At 45.6% G+C, this 22,572-nt stretch overlaps 1 protein-coding gene across 1 annotated transcript in view; it reads left to right on the top strand.

Annotated features, from left to right (window-relative positions):
- ATP10D (ATPase phospholipid transporting 10D (putative)) overlaps nucleotides 1–22,572 on the top strand; it is a 772,711-nt gene that overhangs the window by 437,995 nt on the left and 312,144 nt on the right. The window contains exons 11-12 of the mRNA XM_086962685.1: nucleotides 9,002–9,190; nucleotides 10,548–11,148. Coding sequence (XP_086818811.1) covers nucleotides 9,002–9,190; nucleotides 10,548–11,148 — 790 coding nt within the window. The remainder of the gene's footprint in view (nucleotides 1–9,001; nucleotides 9,191–10,547; nucleotides 11,149–22,572) is intronic.

The following is a 22,572-nucleotide window of genomic DNA, read 5'->3' as shown; positions in this document are numbered from 1 at the left end:
TTGTGCCTTACCGTGCCGCCCTCACTAAAGGCTCGAGGAGCGACGATGTCCCAAATTTCTATTAAAATGCCAGGGAGACGATGCAACGGAAATGCAAAAAGGCTGCGAAACCGATACCACGGTTGTAGCGCAGGAGACGCCGTCGCCGTGCGCGTGTAGGTTGGCTGTCCCTGCGCAAGCTGCGATAAGAAGACACGCCGAGCCGAGGTAGGGGATGTGTGTGTGTGAGTGGGGGGGGGGCCTGTATGTGTGTGTGTGCGCGTGTGTGTGTGTGTGTGTGCGTGTGTGTATGCGGGGGGGGGGGAGTTCTCTGTGTGCCTGTCTATGCGCGGCGGCAGTGGGAGGGGTGTTCTCTGTGAGTGTGTGTGTGTGCATGCGTGTGTGTATGCGCGGCGGGGAGCGTTTGGGGGGTTCTCTTATTTGTATTTAAAGTCTGTCTGGAGTAAAGGGATTGTGGGGGCCTCGTTATGTCTGTTTTCAGTCGAAGCAAGCCACCTGCACTCCTGGGCTCAGGCCTAAAATTAAGTAGGTCCCTACTGGTCTAAAAAACACGCTCGACCAATGTTCCTTGATGTAAAATAAAAAATAAAACAAAGGAGAAATATCACCCGGTCTCTACATCACGCAGTTCCATCCTCTCGGTGTCCGACCCAGCATTACAGGTGTCTGGGGCATGTTATGCAGCCGGGTGCGGAGTGCAGTTTGAGACTGGTCCAAGGTGCTCCCGCAATGGCTCGGCGCGGTACTTCCCGTCCATCCAGGTGTTGCTATGACTGCGTGCCTGGGGGGCTCCCTATATGTGTGTGTGTATGCGCAGCAGCGGGGGCGGGAGGGATGTCTATGTGTGTTTTTTGCGGCGGCGGAGGGGAGGGGAAGGGGGCTTGGGGGGGTTCACCATGGTTGTGTGTATGCGCGGCGGGGGGGGGTGGTTGGGGCGTTCTCTATGTGTGTGTGTGTGTGTGTATGCGCGGCGGGGGTCTGTATGTGTGTGTGTGTGTTTCTGCTTCCAAGGAGCCATGGGAGACAGGAAGCGCGCGTGACCTGATCCTTATCTGTTTACGCGCGCATGCACATCGTTGTCCGCTGTCTCCCTTGACTCCTTGAAAGCAGAAACGATTGCAATAGTGTTTTGCAGCGACTATCGCTTTGCGATCAGTTCGCAGTGCGAAACCTAAAAAGAAAGTTATTATGGGGGAACTGTAAGAAATGTGGTTGTTAGCAGCGAAAGATGCGAGTCCTTCACAAGTAACAGGTACGCAGATATCTTGTTACTGGGAACCATTGTATTCACTGGACTCTCTCCATTGGTAGCGTAACCGTCCAAGGCCTACTCAGGGGATGTGGTGTGGGGCTAGCAAATCTAATGCACTGGCATGTAACAGCAATACTCCAATTCATTTTCAATCCATGCCTTTTCTTTTAAAAAGGAAACCTACTTTGATCTCACATAAACACACACACTTTTCTAATTACTACACACTAAATTGCAAATGTGTACATCAGTTCAATGGAAGGACCTATATGAGATAACACCCTTAGTGAATTCTAAACACCTTAATCAAAATACTCTATCCAGACCCGGCGCAAAATATATGAGGGTGTCATTATAGATAAAGCAGAAATACTGACCGTCAGGTGGTCATCACATTAAGAACAGTAACAGCAGGTTATACTTTGTTAATAGAACACCTTATAAGTTATTTTTCTCTATAGAAAGCAGGTCTACTGGCTTTGTCAGGGTGTCACCATATTATTAGACTCAACCATGTCACGTTTGAAACTTACAACACCATTAAAATAAGTAACCACAATGTTGTTGTACAATGGAATTCATTATCATGGTAAAGTTCAGTTCTGCCCAAAAAGTATATTGACTTAAAAACGTGTGTTAGAGGTTTTCTTCATAGTCTACAGGCTGCAAACATGCAGACATAAGCCACCAAGGGTCCCAGAGCCCAAGAGCAAAAAGCTCCAGTACAGGGAGTGACTGGAATGAATAGAAACCTCACCTTATGTCATGGACACAAAACCTCAGAGACTTTGTTTACTGAAACCCCTTTTGGGAGACTGCCGCCCAAGGCATTATGGGTTGCTCCTTCACCAGAGCTCTGAATATTTTATGATTGGGAAATCCACTCTGCTGTTTTTTTTTCTATTGCAGCCTTGCAGCCTTGTGCCACTCAACTTTTGGGAATTTTAGGTGCCAAGGCACCCATAAAATTCGAGGGTCAGTGAGGGGGAAGCCAGTCAGCTCCTATGCTCCCTTTATCTTCCTGCTCCTGCAGCGGCCAGAGCAGCTCCTCTGGGGCTCCCGGCTGCAGGCTGGAGCTACACAATTTCCCTTGCCTGCGGAGAGAGCGTGCAAGGTTTGTAGAGGCTGATGTGATCCTTCGCGTAGACATGGGCATGGGGAATGGAAAGCGTTCCCTGCCTAGTTGGCAGATTGCAGTCCTCTAATTTGTGCCTTTTTTCTTGAAAGATGGGGTCCCTGTCATATCGTTGCGTCAGACCCTAGGGAGTGGGTTTCCTGAAGCCAAACTTTGGCTTGGGGAGAGGGGCCCAACACATATCCCTGTCCGCAGGAAATTGATAAAACAAGGAGCCCTTGATTGCTTGTTTGTGGGGGCATCGCGCACCTCACCTGGACTTCACTGCCCACAACGCCCAGTGGCAGGAGATGCTCTCGTCACCAGGTGCTTTTAAGCCGGGCCATGCTCCCGCTGCGCACGATGCGTACGGGCCCATCTGCGCCTGTCAAAGGCCGGATAAGGCTGGGCCACCAACCTAAGGCCCACAGCGGACATACTTGGCATTTATGACCGCTCCACGGCCCAAGGTACTGTGGCTCCTCCTAGCATTAATGCTAAGAGAGCAGAGGCTGATTGTGTTCACCCACTCTGCTTAACCCATTTCTGTGTTTTATCTAGATCCCCTTCTAGTTAGGTCCTGTCAATGGGTAAGAGAAAGCGTGCTTCAAGTGTCTCCAGCGTGCTATCACCCCCCGTACGCGCTCTACTATAGACAATTTTTTAACGCAAGCTGTGGATAGGGTTTCAAACGAGATCGGGCTGGTAGAACGTCGCCTTGCTCTTACTACTGAAGAGATCACTCTTCCACAGATTAATCAAAGCTGTTGTGATCCATTACCAAACCAGAGCACTTCAGGGGTAACCAGCCCTCCAGAGGCATTAAGGACCCTGACTTGCTCTCCGACACAGGTTCATAGTGAGGGTGAAGGCTCAGCCTGCGTGGGGATGTGCCTGGAGGAGAACTTGAGTATGGCCCAACATGTACAGACTGCGGTTCCCAGTTGTGCGAGCAGTTGTGTGTTTCTAAAGGGGAGTGTGGCCCTAGAGCCAAGCGGAGGAGGAAAACAGCAAAATCTACTAAGCCAAGATATTCTGCTAAATTAGCAAAATTCCTTCGCATAACAAGGCTGCAGATGATGTATCGCCTGGGGGCCCGGTTGAGGTTAACGAGAATACCTGGTCTGATTTGAGCAAATGCCTAGGTGGCCTCTTGGATTCCAAGTTGCGCCCCATTCTTGATCGATTGGCAAAAATTGAAAACAATCTGGCGTGGTCACCTGATCGCAGGACTTCCATTTCCACTTGTACCCAGTACTTGGCTGTCAACTTTACCTCTACCATCACTGTTCAAAGCAAGGGTGCTTCCCATCCATCTGGCACCTTACCAATATCCCAACCTGCCATCCAACAAGTAGCCCATACCCCAAATCTGGCAGTTCTTCCTGTGATAGACCTTCCACCATCATCTGCTCCCTATGTCGTTGTATGGACAGAAACCAATATGGAAACTACCGGAGGACTAATGAATTAATCCATCCATTGGCTGAATAACAACGTTACTGGTAACTGGGACACATTGAAAGACATTCTGTTAGCTAGAAGGCTGAAAGACATTGGGGGTAGGGGTCTTTTAAAACATGGAGATGACGTTGTTGTAAATTTCCGTTCACCTAGGGTAGTCCAGAAAATATTGTATAGAACAAGTATGGGAATGGTCAAAACTAACTCCATTAAGATAGTCCCTCTTGGCTTCTTTTATCAGCATTTGGTGTGCCAATCTGGTACTTCTGGTAGTCTTGTTCCTAGTGTTGCTGTACAGCGTGGTCACCCCTTCAGCATCACTCCACCTGTCTGATATGCCCCATTGGCTGGGATGGAAGATATTGATTGATGGTTTGGGGAGGAGTCTGTCTGTCCGGACCTTCAGAAGGCAGACAGGTCATTTGTCAATCTGGCCCTTGTTGTCCAAATGCCACCCCTCCCAGTTACATTAATTCACCCTTGGTGTCAGATTTAGAGGAGGGTGGGGTTTCTTGTAATCCCAGTCCTGTTGTTCTAGTAAACAATCTCTCTGGACTATTTGTGTGTATGACTTCATACAGTGAACCCTATGGTGGATCTTGCTACTTTAATCTCTGTCCCCCAACCGCCTCCTGGTTCTTTACTGAACCCTCCCCCTTCAGGGAAAGTGGGTGCTTAGGCGCTGATGAAGGCCAAATAGACAATGTATGCCTGAAATCTTACATTGGAATGTAGAGGGCGTAGCCTCAAAGATCGCATTGCAGGGATGGCGAACTTTAATTTTGTTCTCTGACATAGTTTTCATGCAAGAAACTTGGGAGTGCAAGGATATTGAATTTGATGGGTTCATGTGTTTTAGCTTACCTGCCACTCCATCTATCGCGGGTAGAGCTCAAGGGGGTCTGACGGTCTGGTTTAAAGTGGAAATTGCTGGCCTGATTGTCCAGTTATTTCAGAAACCGGGAAAGGCGCAGGCTTTTTGATTTTCTTGGAATTACTCTTCTAAGCTGTACTTGGTAAATTTCTATAACAATAATTTTACATCTAAAGGTGACTTCCGAGGCCTTTTTGTGCTGATTGACATGCTTGCAGAAAGAGAGGCTCATGCGGATTGCCCTTTTAAGTTGTTGGTGGAGGGGGATTTTAACACAAAAATGGGGCTTCCTACGCCCCTTACCCCAACCACCTTTGATCCAATTTCCCATGAGCTGGACCACAATGAGATGATGTTAGGGGACTGGTTCTATTTTCCCAATTGCTAGAACGGGGCATGGTCAATATGGCTTCCAAATTGACTGACCAGCATATTCCCACCTTTGTAGGACGAGGTGCAGGCAGCACCATTGACTATATATTTGTCACCTGGTGCATGCTTGCCCTTATTAAGGACTGTGAGGTTCTTATCCAGCCATATAGCGATCACAGTCCGATCTCTGCAAAGATAGTGTTACCACAATGGGGACAGAAGCCTAAGCTTCTATTTATCCAGGTTTTATCCACTAAGGATGCAGGGTGTAGGGTGCTTTTACGTTCAGTGAACATGAACCGCATAATGTCCCAGGTAATACCGATTAGTTCTGCCCTGCTGAATAGTTATAATTGCATACCATGCATGCCAGCCTGTATCCTACGTAGTTTTGCTATCTTATTAGACAAAGTCAAACATTTATTCATTAGACCCATTATCCAGCCTTGTCAGCGGGCTCACTCCTGGTTTGATAATGCCTGTAGAGAAGCTAATAACACCTTACGTAGGGCACTAAAGCAAAATCCCAGCGATCAGACTGCGATTAGGGAAAGTAGGTTGCTATAAAAAAAAAATCAGCCTTGAAGGAGGAGAAGTGGGATTCTGTCATTCCAAAGATCCCCAAGCCTTCTGGAAAACTGACTATCAGTTTTATCTCCCACCCTACCAGCTGATAAAGTAACCGTCCATATATCCTCCGAGTTATGGGTGTCTCATTCATCTAGTCTTTATTCTGCTGATCTTTGTGCCGCTGAGGCCTCAGTTCAGCTGATTTTAACATGTCAAAACCTTGTTTTTAATGAAGGGGAAGTCCGGAAAGCAATTGACAATAGTAAAGGTGAGAAGGCACTGGGCCCAGATGGTATCCCATTGGATTTATTTAAGGAAGACCCAGTATTCTGGTCCCCGGTACTCACCACAGTTTTTAATTCGGTCTGTGGCGAGGGAGGGCCAAAGTCCTGGCGTTCATCTGTTATAGTTCCTGTTTTTAAAAAAAGGTAACATGCCCGATAATACATGCTATTGACTGATATCCCTTCTGGATTATTCTGTTAAAATAATTGGGAGAGTTGTGCTAGACCGCCTATTGGACTGGATTAACGCCAACCATATCTTGGCCCCCAGTCCATATGGGTTCAGGAAGGAGCTTGGCACAATTGAACAGTGCCTTAATCTTCCCCTCATCTTGGCTAAATATAAATACGCGATGGGCACCTCTACCCACATTGCATTTATGGATCTGACATGCGCGTTCGACTTTCTCACGCTCTAAACTGTGGGACATTTTATTAAATATGGGAGTCGATGCAGGTTTGGTCTCTTTTCTGAGGCTTCTCCACCATGATCTTTCCGCTTCAGTGAGGTATGGTAATGCTGGAGAATGCTCAGAGTTGTTTAGCATTAAATGCGGGGTGCACCAAGGTTGCGTCCTTGCCCCAATCCTATTCCTCCTTTATTTATATCAACGATTTAAGAACACTTTAGTCACGGTTGGGGCTACTTTCCCCCAAGTTGAGAAAAAGGCTGTGCTAGCGTTTCTCTATGCAGACGACGCAGTCCTTCTGGCAAGGACTGCGAACGGCCTTCAAAAACTCATTGCCAGTTACACCAGTTTTATGAAGGATTTGGGTCTGGAGCCAAATTGTAAAAAAGCTTTTGTAATGAATTGTGGCACTAAAAATACCAAATCCCGCAGCCTTAACATAAAGGGCAAAAAGTTGCAAAGGGTTAGTTCCTTCCTGTATCTAGGCCTGGAATTCGATGAAGGTTGTACAGGGATAAAAAACAGAATAACACGATTTTCTAATGTAGTTGGTACTACTTTTTCCTTTGCTCATCCATAGGTAAAAAGCCCATAGCCCCAATTTTAGAGATTTATAATCATAAATGTATACCGATTTTAACATACAGTATGGGCATCTGGGGATGCAGGGACATACTTGCTATTCAATCAGAGGAGAATAGATTTTGTTGCAATTTTCTAGGAGTACCCCCTTCCTCGCCGCACTTCTCCCTCCACCTGGAGTTAGGTCTTGTTTATGTTCAGAATACAATAAACGCAGAACCTCTAGCCACCAATTATCAGAGTATATCTAAGTTGTACTCAAGGCTTCTCTATCCCCTGGTTACGATATATCTAAGCCCGCCTCATGGAACTTGGTTACGCCTCATTGTTTGAGCACCCAGATTCAGTTGGTAAAGGGGACGTCAGAGGGTTTTTGATAGCTTCCACAAGCACAAAGAATTGTCCAGGGAATTGCTTGAAGTATCTAAACCCTCTGTTGGGGATTATTGCCTCATACCAGTACCTCCTTCCATTGCCCTGTATCTTTTATATGTAAATAATTTCCACGAAAGGAATTTAACAAGATTTAGGCCTGGGGTCTTTCTGCTGGTTGATATGCTTTCCCCTGGGCCAGTATTCTTCTGAATCTATTACTACTTGCCCTTGTGATGAACATTCGACCAAACTGCTTTACGTCTTGTATTTTTCTGTCAATTTAATTTCCATTTACTAGGACATTTTTAATACCACTTTTGCACAGGCACACATTTACTAAGTGTAAAGCGGCGCTGTATTTCCTCCAGCAACTCAATGATCATGATGTTTGTTTTGCTGTCGCAAGTTTAATAGGGAGCACTTTAGCAAAGAGAAGGAGTATGCTGTTTTAACCCCTCCCATGCTCATGACGAGCTGAGCTCATCATAAATCACGGCGCTCCGGTGCTTATGACGAGCTCAGCTAGTCATGGCCCGTGGAACTCTCAGGTGCGGGGAGAATTCCCCTGCTGTGCTGAGCATTCCACGGGAGCCGGTGCACCTGTGACGAGCTCAGCTCAACACGAGCACAGGAGCGCCGTGCCTCATGACGAGCTGAGCTCTTCATGAGCGTGCTGATGCCGTGCGCGCCCCCCCAACCCCCCAGCTCAGCGGGGGAATAACCCCCGCAGCGAAGGGGTTAATATCTATGCACTTTTAGTTTCTGTATATATTGTATTTGCTTCACTGCTAAAACCTTTATTGCTCCTGCTAACTTGTTTATATGACTGGTTTCAACATTTAATGCTATTGGTTAATATTTGCTGCTAACCATTCGGTTTGTCCATTTGCACCGTCACTATAGTTACGATCAAATTATTATTTTTGTCTGTGGTCGTACTTATTGTAAGAGGAAAATGCATTTGTAACTTTCTGTGATGTGTTTGATCTTAATGATGTTTACTATTATGTTTATCTTTTATGACCTGTCTTTGGCAGGTCGAATAAAGAAAAAATTGAATTGATAAAACAATGCTTCACAGACCTCTGGGGATTAGTGCCAGGGGACTTCAGAGGAGATAATAATAATCCACATTTGTAAAGCGCGAACAATCACCCGTAAGGGTCTCTAGGCGCTGGGGGCCTTCGGGAAGATTAAGCAAGCTATTGCCCAGAGTCACATGGTGCTGAGCTCATCTGCCACCGGCCCCGGGAATCGAACCGTGATCCCCAGATTCCAACGTCGGTCGCCCTGGCCACAGCGCCACACCTCTCCCCAGATCAGGATGGAATGGTGTGCCATGCTCTCCGTTGGTAACTTTTCTGCTTTTTAAAAAGCAGTTATTCGAGTGGGTATATTTGTGGCCCTAAAGGCCGATTTTTTTCGTCTTGAGCTGTTTTACTCTTGGTGGCCAGCCCTGGGTGCCAGTCCTCCAGGGGCGCATGTTGGGGGGAGTTTAATTTTCTCTCTCCCTACGCCAGTCATATTTTCTACCTTTATTGGCTTTCAAAACATTGCATTTTTTCAACATAGAGCTAATCAGGAAATAATAAGAAGGACCTTGCAGTGACTATCAGTAAAATGTTTTTGGTGTCTATCCTGTTTTGAAGAATGACTTTCTGCTTTTAACCACCAATTTACTGCTCTATTATTTTATTTAACAAGGAAAAGGATGTTGTTCCAGATCCAGCTCTCTGGCGTATATTTTCACAGATTTCACCCCGATCGCTTGCACAGCCGAATGAAATGACTAACGAAAAGTCTTTAGAGATGGCATATATTATTGACTTCTTCCTTGCATTGGCAATCTGCAATACTATTGTGGTATCTGCTCCAAACCAGCCAAGACAGAAGGTAAACATTTTACTTATTGACGATTTAGCATTTGTTTGGTGTGAACTAGTGGAGTGCATCCAACAAATTAGAGATGTGGACAGACAGCCTTGAATGCCAATAGTGTAATTCAAAACAATAGAGCCGTCCAGCACAATATGGTGAGGTGCCTGTAAATTGACTCTTAGGCTACCTGGGAGAGTATCAGTGGCTTTAGGCAGACTGCAGCATTCTGATTGGTTGAGACCTTGTCTCCACTGCTGGTGTTGCAGCATCGCAAAATTAAAGTTGTCACTTGTGCTTCCAGCTCATTAACCTGCAAGAATATCTGTTTATGCTAGCTGGTTCAGCTTTGTGTGTGTCATGCTGTTGTCATTTGATCAGACAGGCCATTGTATTGGGTTTTGTGGGTAGATGAAATACCTGTTCTTTTTTAGCTGGGGCCTGATATTTTGGGAGCTGGTAATCCGAATCAAAGGGATCAGCAATCTGATAAATGATGCAGAGTTTGTCAGTAATCTGGATAAATCAGTGTCTTGCAGTATCAGCAGCCTTGGAGGGTTTAGGTTGATTGCAGTTCGAATGATTAGTATGGAAGGCTGCAAATCTGCTTTTAGAGGAAGGGTGGTGAGGGTGGAGGTTATGATGTACCCGTTGTCATTGCTGGACCAGAGGGTTGGTGCCCCTTGAGGATTGGTTTCTTAATCTAATTGTACCAGACATGTGAAAAAACCACTCAACTGGTCGATGCTAGTTAAGAAAATGCGGGGAAAGGCTTACAGAGATCACACAGGTTGGACACCGGAGAAGAAGTGCAGTTCATATTTGTGTCATTGGCTGTATTATTTTGTTGCTTGCTACATGTCCATTTGCAGCCCTGAATATTAAAAGTAATAGTTTGACAGCGAAGGATAAAGATGCAAAATCCCTCCACAAATAGGCCTGCTGTCGCCTCAGAGGCAGGGACATACTCTCCCACTGTTCAGCTAACAATGTGTATTATACAAAAATATTTCATGGTGTCCTCACATAAAACATTAGGAGGGCTTACAACTACAGTACAAGTACAAGTATTTAATACTACAGAGGAAGGCCTTAATCATGTTTATTCATTTATGAAAATGTTTTGGTCCTCATTTAGCTTCTAGAAATGAATTAGGATTACCATGAGAATATAGCATATTATTTTCCCTGTGCCTGATGTATAAAATCCTAATGCTTTTCTTTCAAAATAGTCTCCTTTGTTTGCTGAACACAGTAAACCTTTTTGTATTGGTAACTCCATCTGCAGTCATGCAAGTCATGTAAGCACTTGTGCATTCATTTGAAATGAGCAGTACATGGGCATAAATCCTTTTACTCCTGTTTTTTTAATTAGGTGAGGCAGCCGCCGGGGAACAGGACCCCGCTTAAATCCCTGGAAGATATCAAGCAGCTGTTTCAGAGATTTCCAGTGCCAAGACTAAGTTCATCGTCACTCACAAGTGCAAAAGACTCTTCAGCCGAGAGTGTGGGCAACTTTGTGAGCAAACTGCCCTTTTTTAACAAAGTGAAACTAGCTTCACCTTGTGAAGAGGGGCTTTCCCAAACACCTGATGAGCCCCAGTGTGCTGGTAGCGAGGAATCCCAAGAGGAACTTTCCTTGAGTTTGAACCCTCCGGAGGATGGTCTGGACATCCGTACTTCAGAACAGTCTGCACGCGACCTGTGCTATGAAGCAGAGAGCCCGGACGAAGCTGCTCTGGTGCATGCTGCTGTGGCATATAAATGCATTTTACGGTCCAGGACTCCTGACCAGATTACTGTGGAACTGCCCACCTTGGGACCTTTAACTTTTCAACTTTTGCACATCGTACCGTTTGACTCTGTCAGAAAGAGGATGTCTGTTGTCGTTAGGAACCCTCTGTCCAAGAGAGTAGTGGTTTACACAAAAGGTGCAGATTCTGCCATTATGGATTTATTGAGCACTACTTCCGCAGGTATGTATGTTATCTTATGTTTTTATTTGTTCTTCTGAAAGTAACCTATTTAATGTCTCCCCCCCCCCCCCCCCCCCCATAAAATGTTATCATTTTCCTTATCCCTACCATAGTGTTCTATGCTCATTCTACCCTGGCTCCAACTTGCAGTTTTTTCCTTTGTGCTCCTCTGCATTGAAAGTAACTTTAATGTTCTGCATGCCTTAGAAGTACTAGATATTTCCTCGTCCATTTCTTTACTGTGTTTTCTTTGTTCAGTGCTTTTACAAACACTGCCTCCCTGTCGTGTTTTTTGATCACTATCGTGGGTGTAGAGAGCAAGCTGGTTGCTGCTTATGATTTGAGGAGACGACAAACTTAGACCAACCTGTTGGCCTCTTGCCAACCACCTACATAGAAAGCCTTTGCTGTCCTAGCATCTGTTGCATGTTCATCCTGTAACATCTGACCAGAAAGAGTTGGACTTTCACTTGATTTGCTACAGCTAAAAACCAAACCGCTGCCTCTGACTGAAAGAGGTCGCCACAACCAAATTCATGCCCCCGATTCTGTAGTAGGGGATCTCTGTGTATAGTCCTAATCATGTGAATAGTCCCGCCCATGTGCTTGGACCCCGAAGCAATCAAAATAGCCTCTTAAGTTGTCGTCTTCTACATTCCTGCATAGACACTTAAGAGAAAATAAAGACAAATAATGCAGCCTGAAATTAACAAGGCTACTCTGGCCAGTACTTCATCCTAAAGTGAAAAAGGATAGCCAGATAACACTGAAATGTAAACATTTTGCTAAGTTTCACACATAGAGAAACTCCCCTTCACAAAAATCCTTTGTCATGATAGAGAGGAAGGGTTGGGAAGACATGCCCCATAGGCTGCCATTATGTGTCTGTAAAAGGATACCATGCCTTTAAGGAACGCTCCAGAGACCCTCGGTATCCCATGATGCACAGCCAAAGGCTAGTTACTTTCTGTTCTTTTTTCCTGCTCCTGCTAGCAGGACCCTGGAGCATTGAGCTCCACCTTTAGTGGTATATCTTCAAATATTTGAGCTTTTATGATAGTTTGAGTGTTTCACTCGACGTCTGGGGCCTTTGCCTTCCTTTTGCTGTGTTTTTGGGGCAGTTTAGCCACTTTTTTCTTTCAAAATGCCATCTTTATTTGACAAGTGTCCAGACTGTGGCAGGAAGAAGGCCAAGTCGGACTCTCACAGGGTTTGTATACCGCGTCTTCCTTCATCTCATATTCCTGACTCCTGTGTCATCTGCAAGTCATTCTCCAGGAGGACCCTGCTTGACAGGGAGAAGATTTGTCTTCAAGGCCTGGAGCAGAGAAGACAACAGGCTGCAGGTGGGACATCTGGGCATCGAGAGCGCCTTTCCTCTTCCACAACCCATGCGTCGGCCTCTGGGGGGGCTCCCCAGTCGAAAGAAGGCTCAGAAACGGCGCAGGTCTCGGTCGACGTCGAAGGCGACGACGTGAGGCCAGGTATGACTACCATATGCTCCCTGTCGACCCAGGGTTCTGGGTCTAAACAACGTCGAAGATCAACGTAGAGGGGAAGGACGTCAAGACCTTGGACAAGATCGACGTCGAGGACTTCGCAGACGACGTCGACACATCATCGCCGTCAGTCTGAGTCCAGGAGACATAGGCGCTCGCTGTCGAGGCGACACCGCCGTTCGACACAGACGCGCAGGTCGCCATCGACAAGAAGATCAACGTCGGCAAGGAGAAAGTCGACGTCGAGAGGAAAGTCGACGTCGAGAGGAAAGTCGACGTCGAGAGGAAAGTCGACGTCGAGAGGAAAGTCGACGTCGAGAGGAAAGTCGACGTCGAGAGGAAAGTCGACGTCGAGAGTGAAGTAATTTGACAGCGACTAGATTCAGCATTAGCAGAAGACATCTTAGCTTTAGCTGTTACCTTGACATTTAGCGGACTCCATTTGGTATTCCCGGCAGCCATTTTGTTTGCTGCACGCTGCCTCGTGTCGACCATGTGCTTTGTCCTATCTTCCTGTCTACGACACTTGAAATCTGCCTGGCAACAAGTTATATTTAGCATCCCCGCTTCTGCACGTATCCTGAGGGGTCCACATCTGTTAGTGATAAACTCCACAAAGCTCTTGTGTATTAGTCTTCAAACCTATAGCTCCTCCCACTGATCGATTGTGCCTCTCGATATTACCTTATATGTACATAAACTGTGCTCTTGTGTTTATACCGCCTTCTTTTGAGCCCCTGTGCGGATATAAATAAACCACGCTTTCTTAGCTCGGGTGCTACTTCTTGCAATGCCGAAGGTTGCTGTTTGAATCGTAGTCCCACCTCATGAGGTCTAATAAACATTACTTTTTGTATTCTAGTTTCCGTGCCAACTTCTTCCTAATGGTCTGAGGACTTGTGCTGAGAAGGGCGAACCCCTTGCACTAGCGGGTCTGGCTGAGGCACACTACATCAATTGGTGCCCGACACGTGGGGCTCATCGGCGACTCGGATGCCCGAAGGAGTGGTCGCGACGAAGGATTGGAATCTCACCGCGGAAGCGTACGCATGCCAGAGGAGACCAGAGTCTTGGCATCCAAGGAGTTTTTCCCATCTTTCCGATCTGACCATCCAGGTGGCGCCGGTCCTCGACTGAGATCTCTTCTGTCAATTTGCCGTGCAGTGGCCGTTTGGTCGAATTTAGAACTTGGACACCCTATGATTGGTAAGGGCCATTTTACGGCACATACTATGGGTTTGGGTGCCCTTGTATGGTAAGGTAGTTTTAGGAACACTTACCGTGGCATATTTGTATTTGGTGAAGACTAGTCTTATTTTGTATTTGTATAATTTGTTGGATATATGTGCTGCAACACATATAGGCAGGCATTGTGGAGATTTTTCTTCCAATTAGTCAAATTTGAACGGCGCAACGTACTAGAAGTACCTTCAGTGCCATTTTTGTATAATACTGCATATTTTGCATTATTTTCAGCATGCCTGTTTTTAGCACACTTCGAAAGATGTGCTGCTTTTGTACTGGGCCCCGATTTAGACTCGAAGAATCACAACCGGCTCTCCCAGAGGGGACGCCTAATAGAGATATGTACATCAAATTCGGTCTTTCTTCCATAATGTACAGCACATTGTGGAATAAATATACACAAAAAGATCCTGAATTACGTTGGCCTATGCATGGGTCATTTGATATACGAAAGATTGAGTATGTGGAGCGATGTATGTTTGAGCGGAAGTCTGGACGTGATATTTTTGAATGTCTGCGTATGTGGGAGAAAGAAGTGCGTGAACGAGCAAGACGTGAGCAAGCCTTGATTGAGAAAGAGCAGCGAAAGAATGTGTATGAGAAAACGCTGTAGTTGAGAAAGAAAGAAGTGAAAGAACTGAAAGAGAGAGAGGAGAAAGAACACAGATTGCAGGTATCTGGCTCATATCCTGCTGCAGAAGTCGTTGAATTATTTTGAAAGTTCTCTCCAAATTTAGAACCTGATGATGTAGCAACTGATTATAAGAGCATGCGTGATGGCCTTTTTGTTTTCTCTCAGGTGGCTGACACAATTAGACGGTTGGTCAAATTACGAACTGAGGCGGTTCACTTGAAGGACCAGAAAAAGCTTGCAGACAAAGCTGTGCAAAAATCCCAGCCTGGAGAGTCGCAGTCGCCTATCTTCGGAACAGATAAGCAAATGGCGGTCTATATGAAGCCCATTCTGGAAGCTGCACCCTTGTATGTTCCTCCTAGAGGAAAGGGTGATAATGATGATAAAGCTTCTGCTGATGCTAAGGGTTATTTCATTTACAATTGGGTATATTCTCCTTGGAATAGGGCAGATGTAATGGCGCTAAAAGCAGCATTGCCTGATCCATGTAAAAATCCAGCCGCTTTCTATAAGGAAGTTGAAGGTGCTATAAATTCTTGTACTATGACTTTGTGCAATATTGATTTATTTTTCGGGTTAATATTACCTCCGAATATGTGGAGGACCGTTCGTAGAATTAATGATCGTGCCATTTTTGGCGCGGAATGGAAAGAGCTCGAACGATTTGATGTGGAGAGGGAACCCGCTCAAAAGCCGCATCAGCTAATATTAGATCTCCCTGCAGCTATATTAACTTAACTCAAAACTGTTATTCCCCCTAAAAAGATTGACTGGACTATTTTAGCATCGTGCAAACAAAAAATAGATGAATCGGTTTCTGATTTCTTTACACATTTCGAAGAAGCTTTTCATGATTTCAGCAGTCAATCCTTGACCGATGATACAGGCAGACACTGGTTTGTCGATAAATAGGTTACAAACTTGTTACCAGGGATAGCTACCCGTTTAAAAGCCAGTGATATTTCTTGGACTACATCTTCTCCAGCATCTGTTTTAACGATGGCTCAATATTAAGAGCATCAAGAACCAGAAGCGAAAGGTAACGAAGATAAGTAATCAAAAGATTTAAAAACAAAAGTTATATTGGCTCAAGTTTATGGTCCGCCTTCTAGAGGCTATGATCCAGGCGGGCATGGTTCTTTTAATCCCCCTCACACTCGTGCGAATTTGTCTATTAATCAATGTGCGTATTGTAAGCAATTTGGCCACTGGATGGCCGATTGTCCAGTGTTGCGTGCTCAACAGGGCACGCGAGGTCGAGGACAAATGAGAAATCGTATTGGTTACTCAGGGCCTCGAGGAAATGTGAATGATCGTGCTCGATTTGATGCCCATGTACGAGCACAGGATAGGTTTAATACCTTTGATAAACGTAACCAGTATCAAATGTCTGATTATGTGCAACCCGATCTTTACGATTCAGCTCATGCATAGGATTGCCTAGGATGGGGTAAGGAATCAGTTGAGTTCCAGTAGATCAGACGGGTCCCTATGTTACAGCGCATGTTTCGGGTTCTACTGATAGGTTTCTGGTTGATACAGGAGCTACTCGTAGCGCTTTGTCTAAACAATTGGTTCCAAGGGCTCCCATGTCTGGCGTAACTATTACTTTAATAGGTTTCGATGGAACACCTTCCCTTAGCCCACTATCACAACTACTTGCATTTCATGTAAATAAATTTAGTGCTCCATGTCCGTTTTTGCTTTCCCATAACACACCAGAAAATATTGTGGGTCTTGATATACTCAAGTATTTCAGAGCCACAATACGATGCTCTCCCGAAGGAGTGCGTGTCATTTTGAACGAAAATTACTCTGTACCTGAAAGAGCTTGTCTTGTTAAGAGGATACTGCCTCAGCTGCACTCCCTAAATCTTTGTGGGCCAACTCAGACACTGATGTGGGCCAAATGGTCATCCCACCAGTACACATTATTGTCAAGGAGGGAGCTGTGTTACCACAATTGCCTCAATACAGAATTTCACAGGAGGGTGAGGAAGCACTCACACAAATTGTGCATGATCTTATTCATGTGGGAGTTGTTGAGGAAGTCCCATTTAATATCTGTAACCGGCCGATTCTTACGATACTGAAAAAGGACATTGATACTATTTTACAGGTTCATTATAGACCTTAGAGAGGTGAACAAGATTGTAGTACCACAATATTCTTTGGTTTCTGATATCACGACACTCCTTACTTTTCCCTCCAACAGCGACTGTTATCTGTTATAGATTTGAAAAATGCTTTCTTCTCGATCCCTATTCACCCTGGTAGTCGATATTTGTTCGGTTTCACTTTGAATAATCGATCATATAGATTTTGTAGAATTCCTCAAGGCTACACCGAGAGCCCGAGTATTTACAGTCAGGCATTAAAAAGAGAACTTGATTCCTTTACTTTACCTGAAGGTGTGGCTCTCATCAAATGTCGATGACATCTTGTTGGCAGCCGATAATCCCGAACAATGTGAAAAATGCACTCTATCTTTGCTTTCATTTCTTGCATCGCATCATCATAAAGTGTCACGAACGAAATTGCAATATTGTAGACCAAAGGTAACCTACATAGGTCACCTTTTGTCTAAGGAGGGACGTGCATTGACATGAGATCGTATACAAGCAATTTTAGATACTCCGGTACCCACCACACAGAAAGGAGTGAGTGCATTTCTTGGAATTACTTCCTTTTGTAGACAATGGATTTTGGGGTTTTCATACATTGTTAAACCTTTGTTAGCACTTTTGACAAAAGACACTCCAGTGCCCCTCCCTTGGTCAGATGAATGGGAAACTGCTTTTCGGCAGTTACGACAAGCCCTTTGTTCAGCACCAGTGTTAGGTACACCAGACTATACGAAGCCTTTTACACTTTATGCACATGAGAAAGATGGATGCGAATTGTCAGTTTTAGTCCAGTTACATGGCAATAAGCAACGTCCCTGTGCATATTTTTCAGCAGTTCTTGATCCTGTTTTGCCCAAACGTTGCCTGGATGTTTTCGCTCAGTTGCAGCAACAGCTGTGTCAATACGACAGAGTGAAGGGATAGTTTTGTCACATAAGTTGTTAGTGTTGGTACTCCATGTGGTTGATGCCCTTTTAAATCAGACAAAGACGCAGCACTTAACTAGTGCTCGTCTGATAGGATATGAATTGACTTTGCGAGCTCCTCATATTACATTGAAGAGATGTGCCACTTTAAATCCAGCTACTTTGTTACTGTATCCAACGACTCGGCCTCAGTCACAAGAAACACATGATTGTATATTCTTGACTGAGGAACAGACAAAGGGTCGCATTGATTTGCAGGATACGCCCCTTCCAGATGTGGATAGTGAATTGTGGGTTGATGGGTCTTGTTTGAAATTACTGGATGGTACGACCTCAGCCGCGTATGCAATCACCACGCTTGAAACAATAGTGGAGACAGCTCGCATACCACAGAAATCGGCTCAAGCAGCTGAACTGATAGCTTTGACACAAGCATGTGGGCTTAGTGCAGACCTATGTGTGAATATCTACACAGATAGCCGCTATGCCTTTGGAGTTTTTTTTTTGTACAATTAACAGGAGTATAACCCATAGACCAAGTCAGGACTTCGAAGGGAAGATGCAACAAGAACACAGTGTCCTAAAGGTGGGAGTCGGTAGACAATTATAAATAGCATGCACATAGCATTACTTGGGCAGAAAAGGAGATTACTCGTTTTTTAGTCAAGATAGTTATTCACCTTTATATGGTTACATTAGTTCCAAGGTCGGACGTATACAGTTAAGAGCAGCACTGCATAAATTGAAATAGTGACAACCACATGGAACTTGGTGCAAAAAAAGTGTACAAAAGAGCAAGTGGCGACGCAAGTGAAAAGTGAACAGCGTTGGTGGCGCACTGTGCATAAGGTGCAAACTATTTACAGTGAGTGGCCAAACGGCGCGTGTGACATTGTGATATCACAGTAGGCACGATTAATTTAATTTGAGTGTAGAGCCACAAGGAAGAGGTGCGCCTATTGATCAGGCTCTTGTCGAGCCTGGTACACTTTGCTTTTCTTGACAAGGAAACCTACAGTAGGAGGACTTCTTTTCCATTTGAATAAAGAATGTTATCAGGACAAAGATGGGTATCCCCAAGCCAATGGAACTATATGGGAATGGGAAGAATATCGACCGTACAATTTCTCTACGCCATATGTCTTCACCCACACAAGAGACTTTGCAAAAAATTAACCTTTTGTAATTTCTGTAACAAAGACTAAAGCAGACTTATGTGTACAAAGTACTGGACGAATTCCAGTTGGAATGAGAGAAATGTATTACAGTATTAAATATAGATGGAGCGAATAATCGCTCATTTTTAGCTTCACATAATACATATTTAGTATGTGGTAGTAATGGATATCATCAATTACAAGTTGGTTGGTCAGGTGTATGTTATGTATCTTTTCTATTACCACCTGTTTTCTTGGCACCTGCTTTTAAACTGTATCAGAATGTTTCATTGAACAGGAGCAAAATAACCATAAGCACTGATGAAGTGGATCAAATAGACACTAGTCTACAGCAATATGTTGATTTTAATTTGGGATTGTTTTCTTTTGTGGGCGCTGCACTGAACAGCAGAAAAGTAAGAAGGTTAACCAGAGTGGTAGAAGCTGTCACTAATCAGACTGCAATAGCACTAGGAAATATTACTGAAGAGTTACAAGTTGCAAGAATTGTAGCGTTACAAAATCGGATGGTCCTTGACGTGATGCTAGCAGATCGAGGAGGAGCATGTAAAATTATCGGTAGCAGTCGTTGCGTTTATATACCTGACAACTCGCCTTCAGTGTATGCTGCAATTTTTAAATTACATAAGATAGCTACAGATATTCACGCAAAGAATGGTACTTGGTCCTTTTCTGGATGGTTTTGGGCTCTAATCACTGCTTGGGGTTGGAAACTATTGACTGTTCTATGTATCGCAATTGCAGTGATTTTTACCTGTTGTATGTGTATTCGTTGCGGCCCGATGATATGCTCCATGTGTATTACTATTACTAAAGAGAATATTGTGAAAATGAAAGCACAACACATATTAGATAAGGAAGTGGCTGATGATGCGAATAGATATACAAGATGAGTATTTAGATTATCCTAGGAAGGCAAATGTCTTCAGCTAATGCTAAAAGGGTCGTCTGAAGTAATTTGACAGTGACTAGATTAAGCATTAGCAGAAGACATCTTAGCTTTAGCTGTTACCTTGACATTTAGCGGACTCCATTTTGTATTCCCGGCAGCCATTTTGTTTGCTGCATGCTGCCTCTTGTCGACCATGTGCTTTGTCCTATCTTCCTGTCTACGGCGTTTGAAATCTGCCCGGAAACAAGTTATATTTAGCATCCCCCGCTTCTGCACGTATCCTGAGGGGTCCACATCTGTTAGTGAGAAGCTCCACAAAGGAGCTCTTGTGTATTAGTCTCCAAACCTATAGCTCCTCCCACTGATCGATTGTTCCTCTCGATATTACCTTATATGTACATAAACTGTGCTCTTGTGTTTGTACCGCCTTCTTTTGAGCCCCTGTGCGGGTATTACTAAACCATGCTTTCTTAGCTCGGGGTGCTACTTCCTGCAGTGCCGAAGGGTGCTGTTTGAATCGTAGTACCACCTCATGAGGTCTAATAAACATTACTTTTTGTATTCTAGTTGTTGTGCCAACTTCTTCCTAATGGTCTGAGGACTTGTGCTGAGAAGGGCGAACCCCTTGCACTAGCGGGTCTGGCTGAGGCCCACAACATCAAGAGGACAGTCGATGTCGAGAGGACAGTCGACGTCAAGAAGCCATCGGAGCTTGTCGTCGAGAAGCCTATCACTCTCTGTTGTCAGCATCTCCATGTCTGGGAGTCCAAGGTCAAGACGGCGTCTACGCTCTTCATCTAGGGGCACTGCTTCCAGAGCTTCCTTTTCGAGGCCTGCCCACAAGCGAAGGAGGGTGATTCATACTTAGGACTCTGAGTACTCCAGGACCTATTCTCCAATCAGGTCACCGGAATTAGCTCAGCCTGTGGCTCCTAGTCAGTCGCCGCTGTGACCTAGGACGCCTACTCCTCCTCCTCCTCCACGCCTGCCGACTCCACCTCTGCCACCACCGCCGCCTCCGCCGCTTCCTCGACCGCTGGCGTCTCCACCTGTGCCAGTGGTCCCGGCAGTGCCAAGAAGGCCAAGATCTCGATACCGGCCGAGACATCGCTCTCGCAGCCGGCGCCGGTCTTCAACCAGACCTCGCCGTCATCGTCATGAGCGATCACGTTCCAGGTATACTAGAACACGGAGTGCTCTAGTGCAGGAAGATATTCGCCGACTGTCTGATTCCCCACCTCCAAGGGTGTCACCCGTCGATGAAATTACAACGTTTCAGGCAGTTCTGGTAAGGGGAGTGGCGAAACTGGGCATTGCACTGTCCGTGCCTGCCCCTTCCTCATCTTCCATCTTTGAGACACTACAACGGAAGCAAATCACTCGTCCTCTGCTTCCTCTGGTACGGGGTTTGGAGGAACCGGCGATGGAGTTGTTCCTGACGCCTGCCTCAGTGAAGTTGGCTCCCTCGAGACTTCAAAAGAAATACAGGCCCCCGGACTCGGACCCTGCATTCCTGCGGATGGATCCCCCTCTGGATTCAATCATAGTGGTGGCGGTGAAGAAGCAGCACGCTACGACCCCTTCGACCACAGTTCCACCGGACAAGGAAAGCCATAGACTTGATTCTGAGGGGAGAAAAGTCTGCAGCACTGCAGCCACTTCAATGAAGGCAGTGAGCTGGACTGCTCTATTGAGCCGGTATGACCGCTCCTTGTGAGAGTCTATTCAACAGTTCGTGGAACTCCTGCCTATAGACAGACGCGCGAGGACTTTCAGGAGGTTCTCAGTGAGAGTCTGATGGTCTCCAATCAGATCATCAGTGCGGCTGCGGACACCTCTCTCCTGGCAGCTCATGGATATTGTCATGGTGTGACTCTGCGGCGCCATTCATGGTTGCGTCTCACCTCCCTGAAACCGGAGGCCCAGCAACGTATCGCTCACATTGCATTCTCTGGTTCAACCCTCTTTGGTTCCCATTCAGACGAGGAAATGGCTCGTATGAAAGCAGAGGTTGAGACCCTCAAGGCTGTTGGCCTGGAGAAAGCTAAGGAACAGCGTAAGAGTTTCCGCCCCTACCAACGGCGATACTCTTCCCAACGGTTTCAACACGGACAGGGACGTCAGGCTGGACAGCAGCAGTTTCAGCGGCATCCCTTTCAGAGACCAGTCCACATCGGGAAACAAGGGCCAGCTGGTTCTAAGCCCTGAGGGATTACTTCCCCCTCTTCTGTTACACACTCCGGTGGGGGGGAGCATTCAAAATTACCTGGCAGAGTGGAGAAAAATTATTCAGGACAATTGATGCTGAATATTGTTCGCAATGGATACTTTCTATGTTTCATCCGTCCTCCTTCATCTATTCCGCCAGTTCGTTCACAATACCAGTTACGTGAACTTCAAGTGGAGGCCGATACCCTGTTAAGAAAAAGGGCGATAGAACTAGTTCCTCCTCCTCAAAGGGGAAAAGGTCTATACTCCAGGTTCTTTCTGGTGCGCAAAAAGGACAAAAGCGAATTCAGACCCATTCTCGATTTGCGGCAAGCAAACAAATGGATTCGCAGAGAAAAGTTCTGGATGCTGTCCCTGCACCAGATTTACCCTCCACTGCATCAAGGGGACTAACTATGCGCCATAAATCTGCAAGACGCGGACTTACGATGCTTCCTTGCAATAGGTACATGGAAGTTCCTGCGGTTCCTAGTCGGCACCAATAACTACCAATATACAGTGCTTCCATTCAGCCGGAAGTCTGCCCCCAGGACTTTTCCAAAGTGCATGGCAGTGGTTGCAGCCCACCTGAGAAAAACAAAGTGTTCGTCTACCCGTACCTGGACGACTGGCTGATCAAAGCCTCCACGTTTTGGGAAGAGCAGCTGCATTTCAACAGGACGGCTGTTCTGTTGAACCAGTTGGGCCTTCACATC

This window comes from Lissotriton vulgaris, chromosome 3_1, assembly GCF_964263255.1.
Source record: "Lissotriton vulgaris chromosome 3_1, aLisVul1.2, whole genome shotgun sequence".
Lineage (NCBI taxonomy): Eukaryota > Metazoa > Chordata > Amphibia > Caudata > Salamandridae > Lissotriton > Lissotriton vulgaris.
This window is presented reverse-complemented; position numbering and strand designations above follow the sequence as displayed.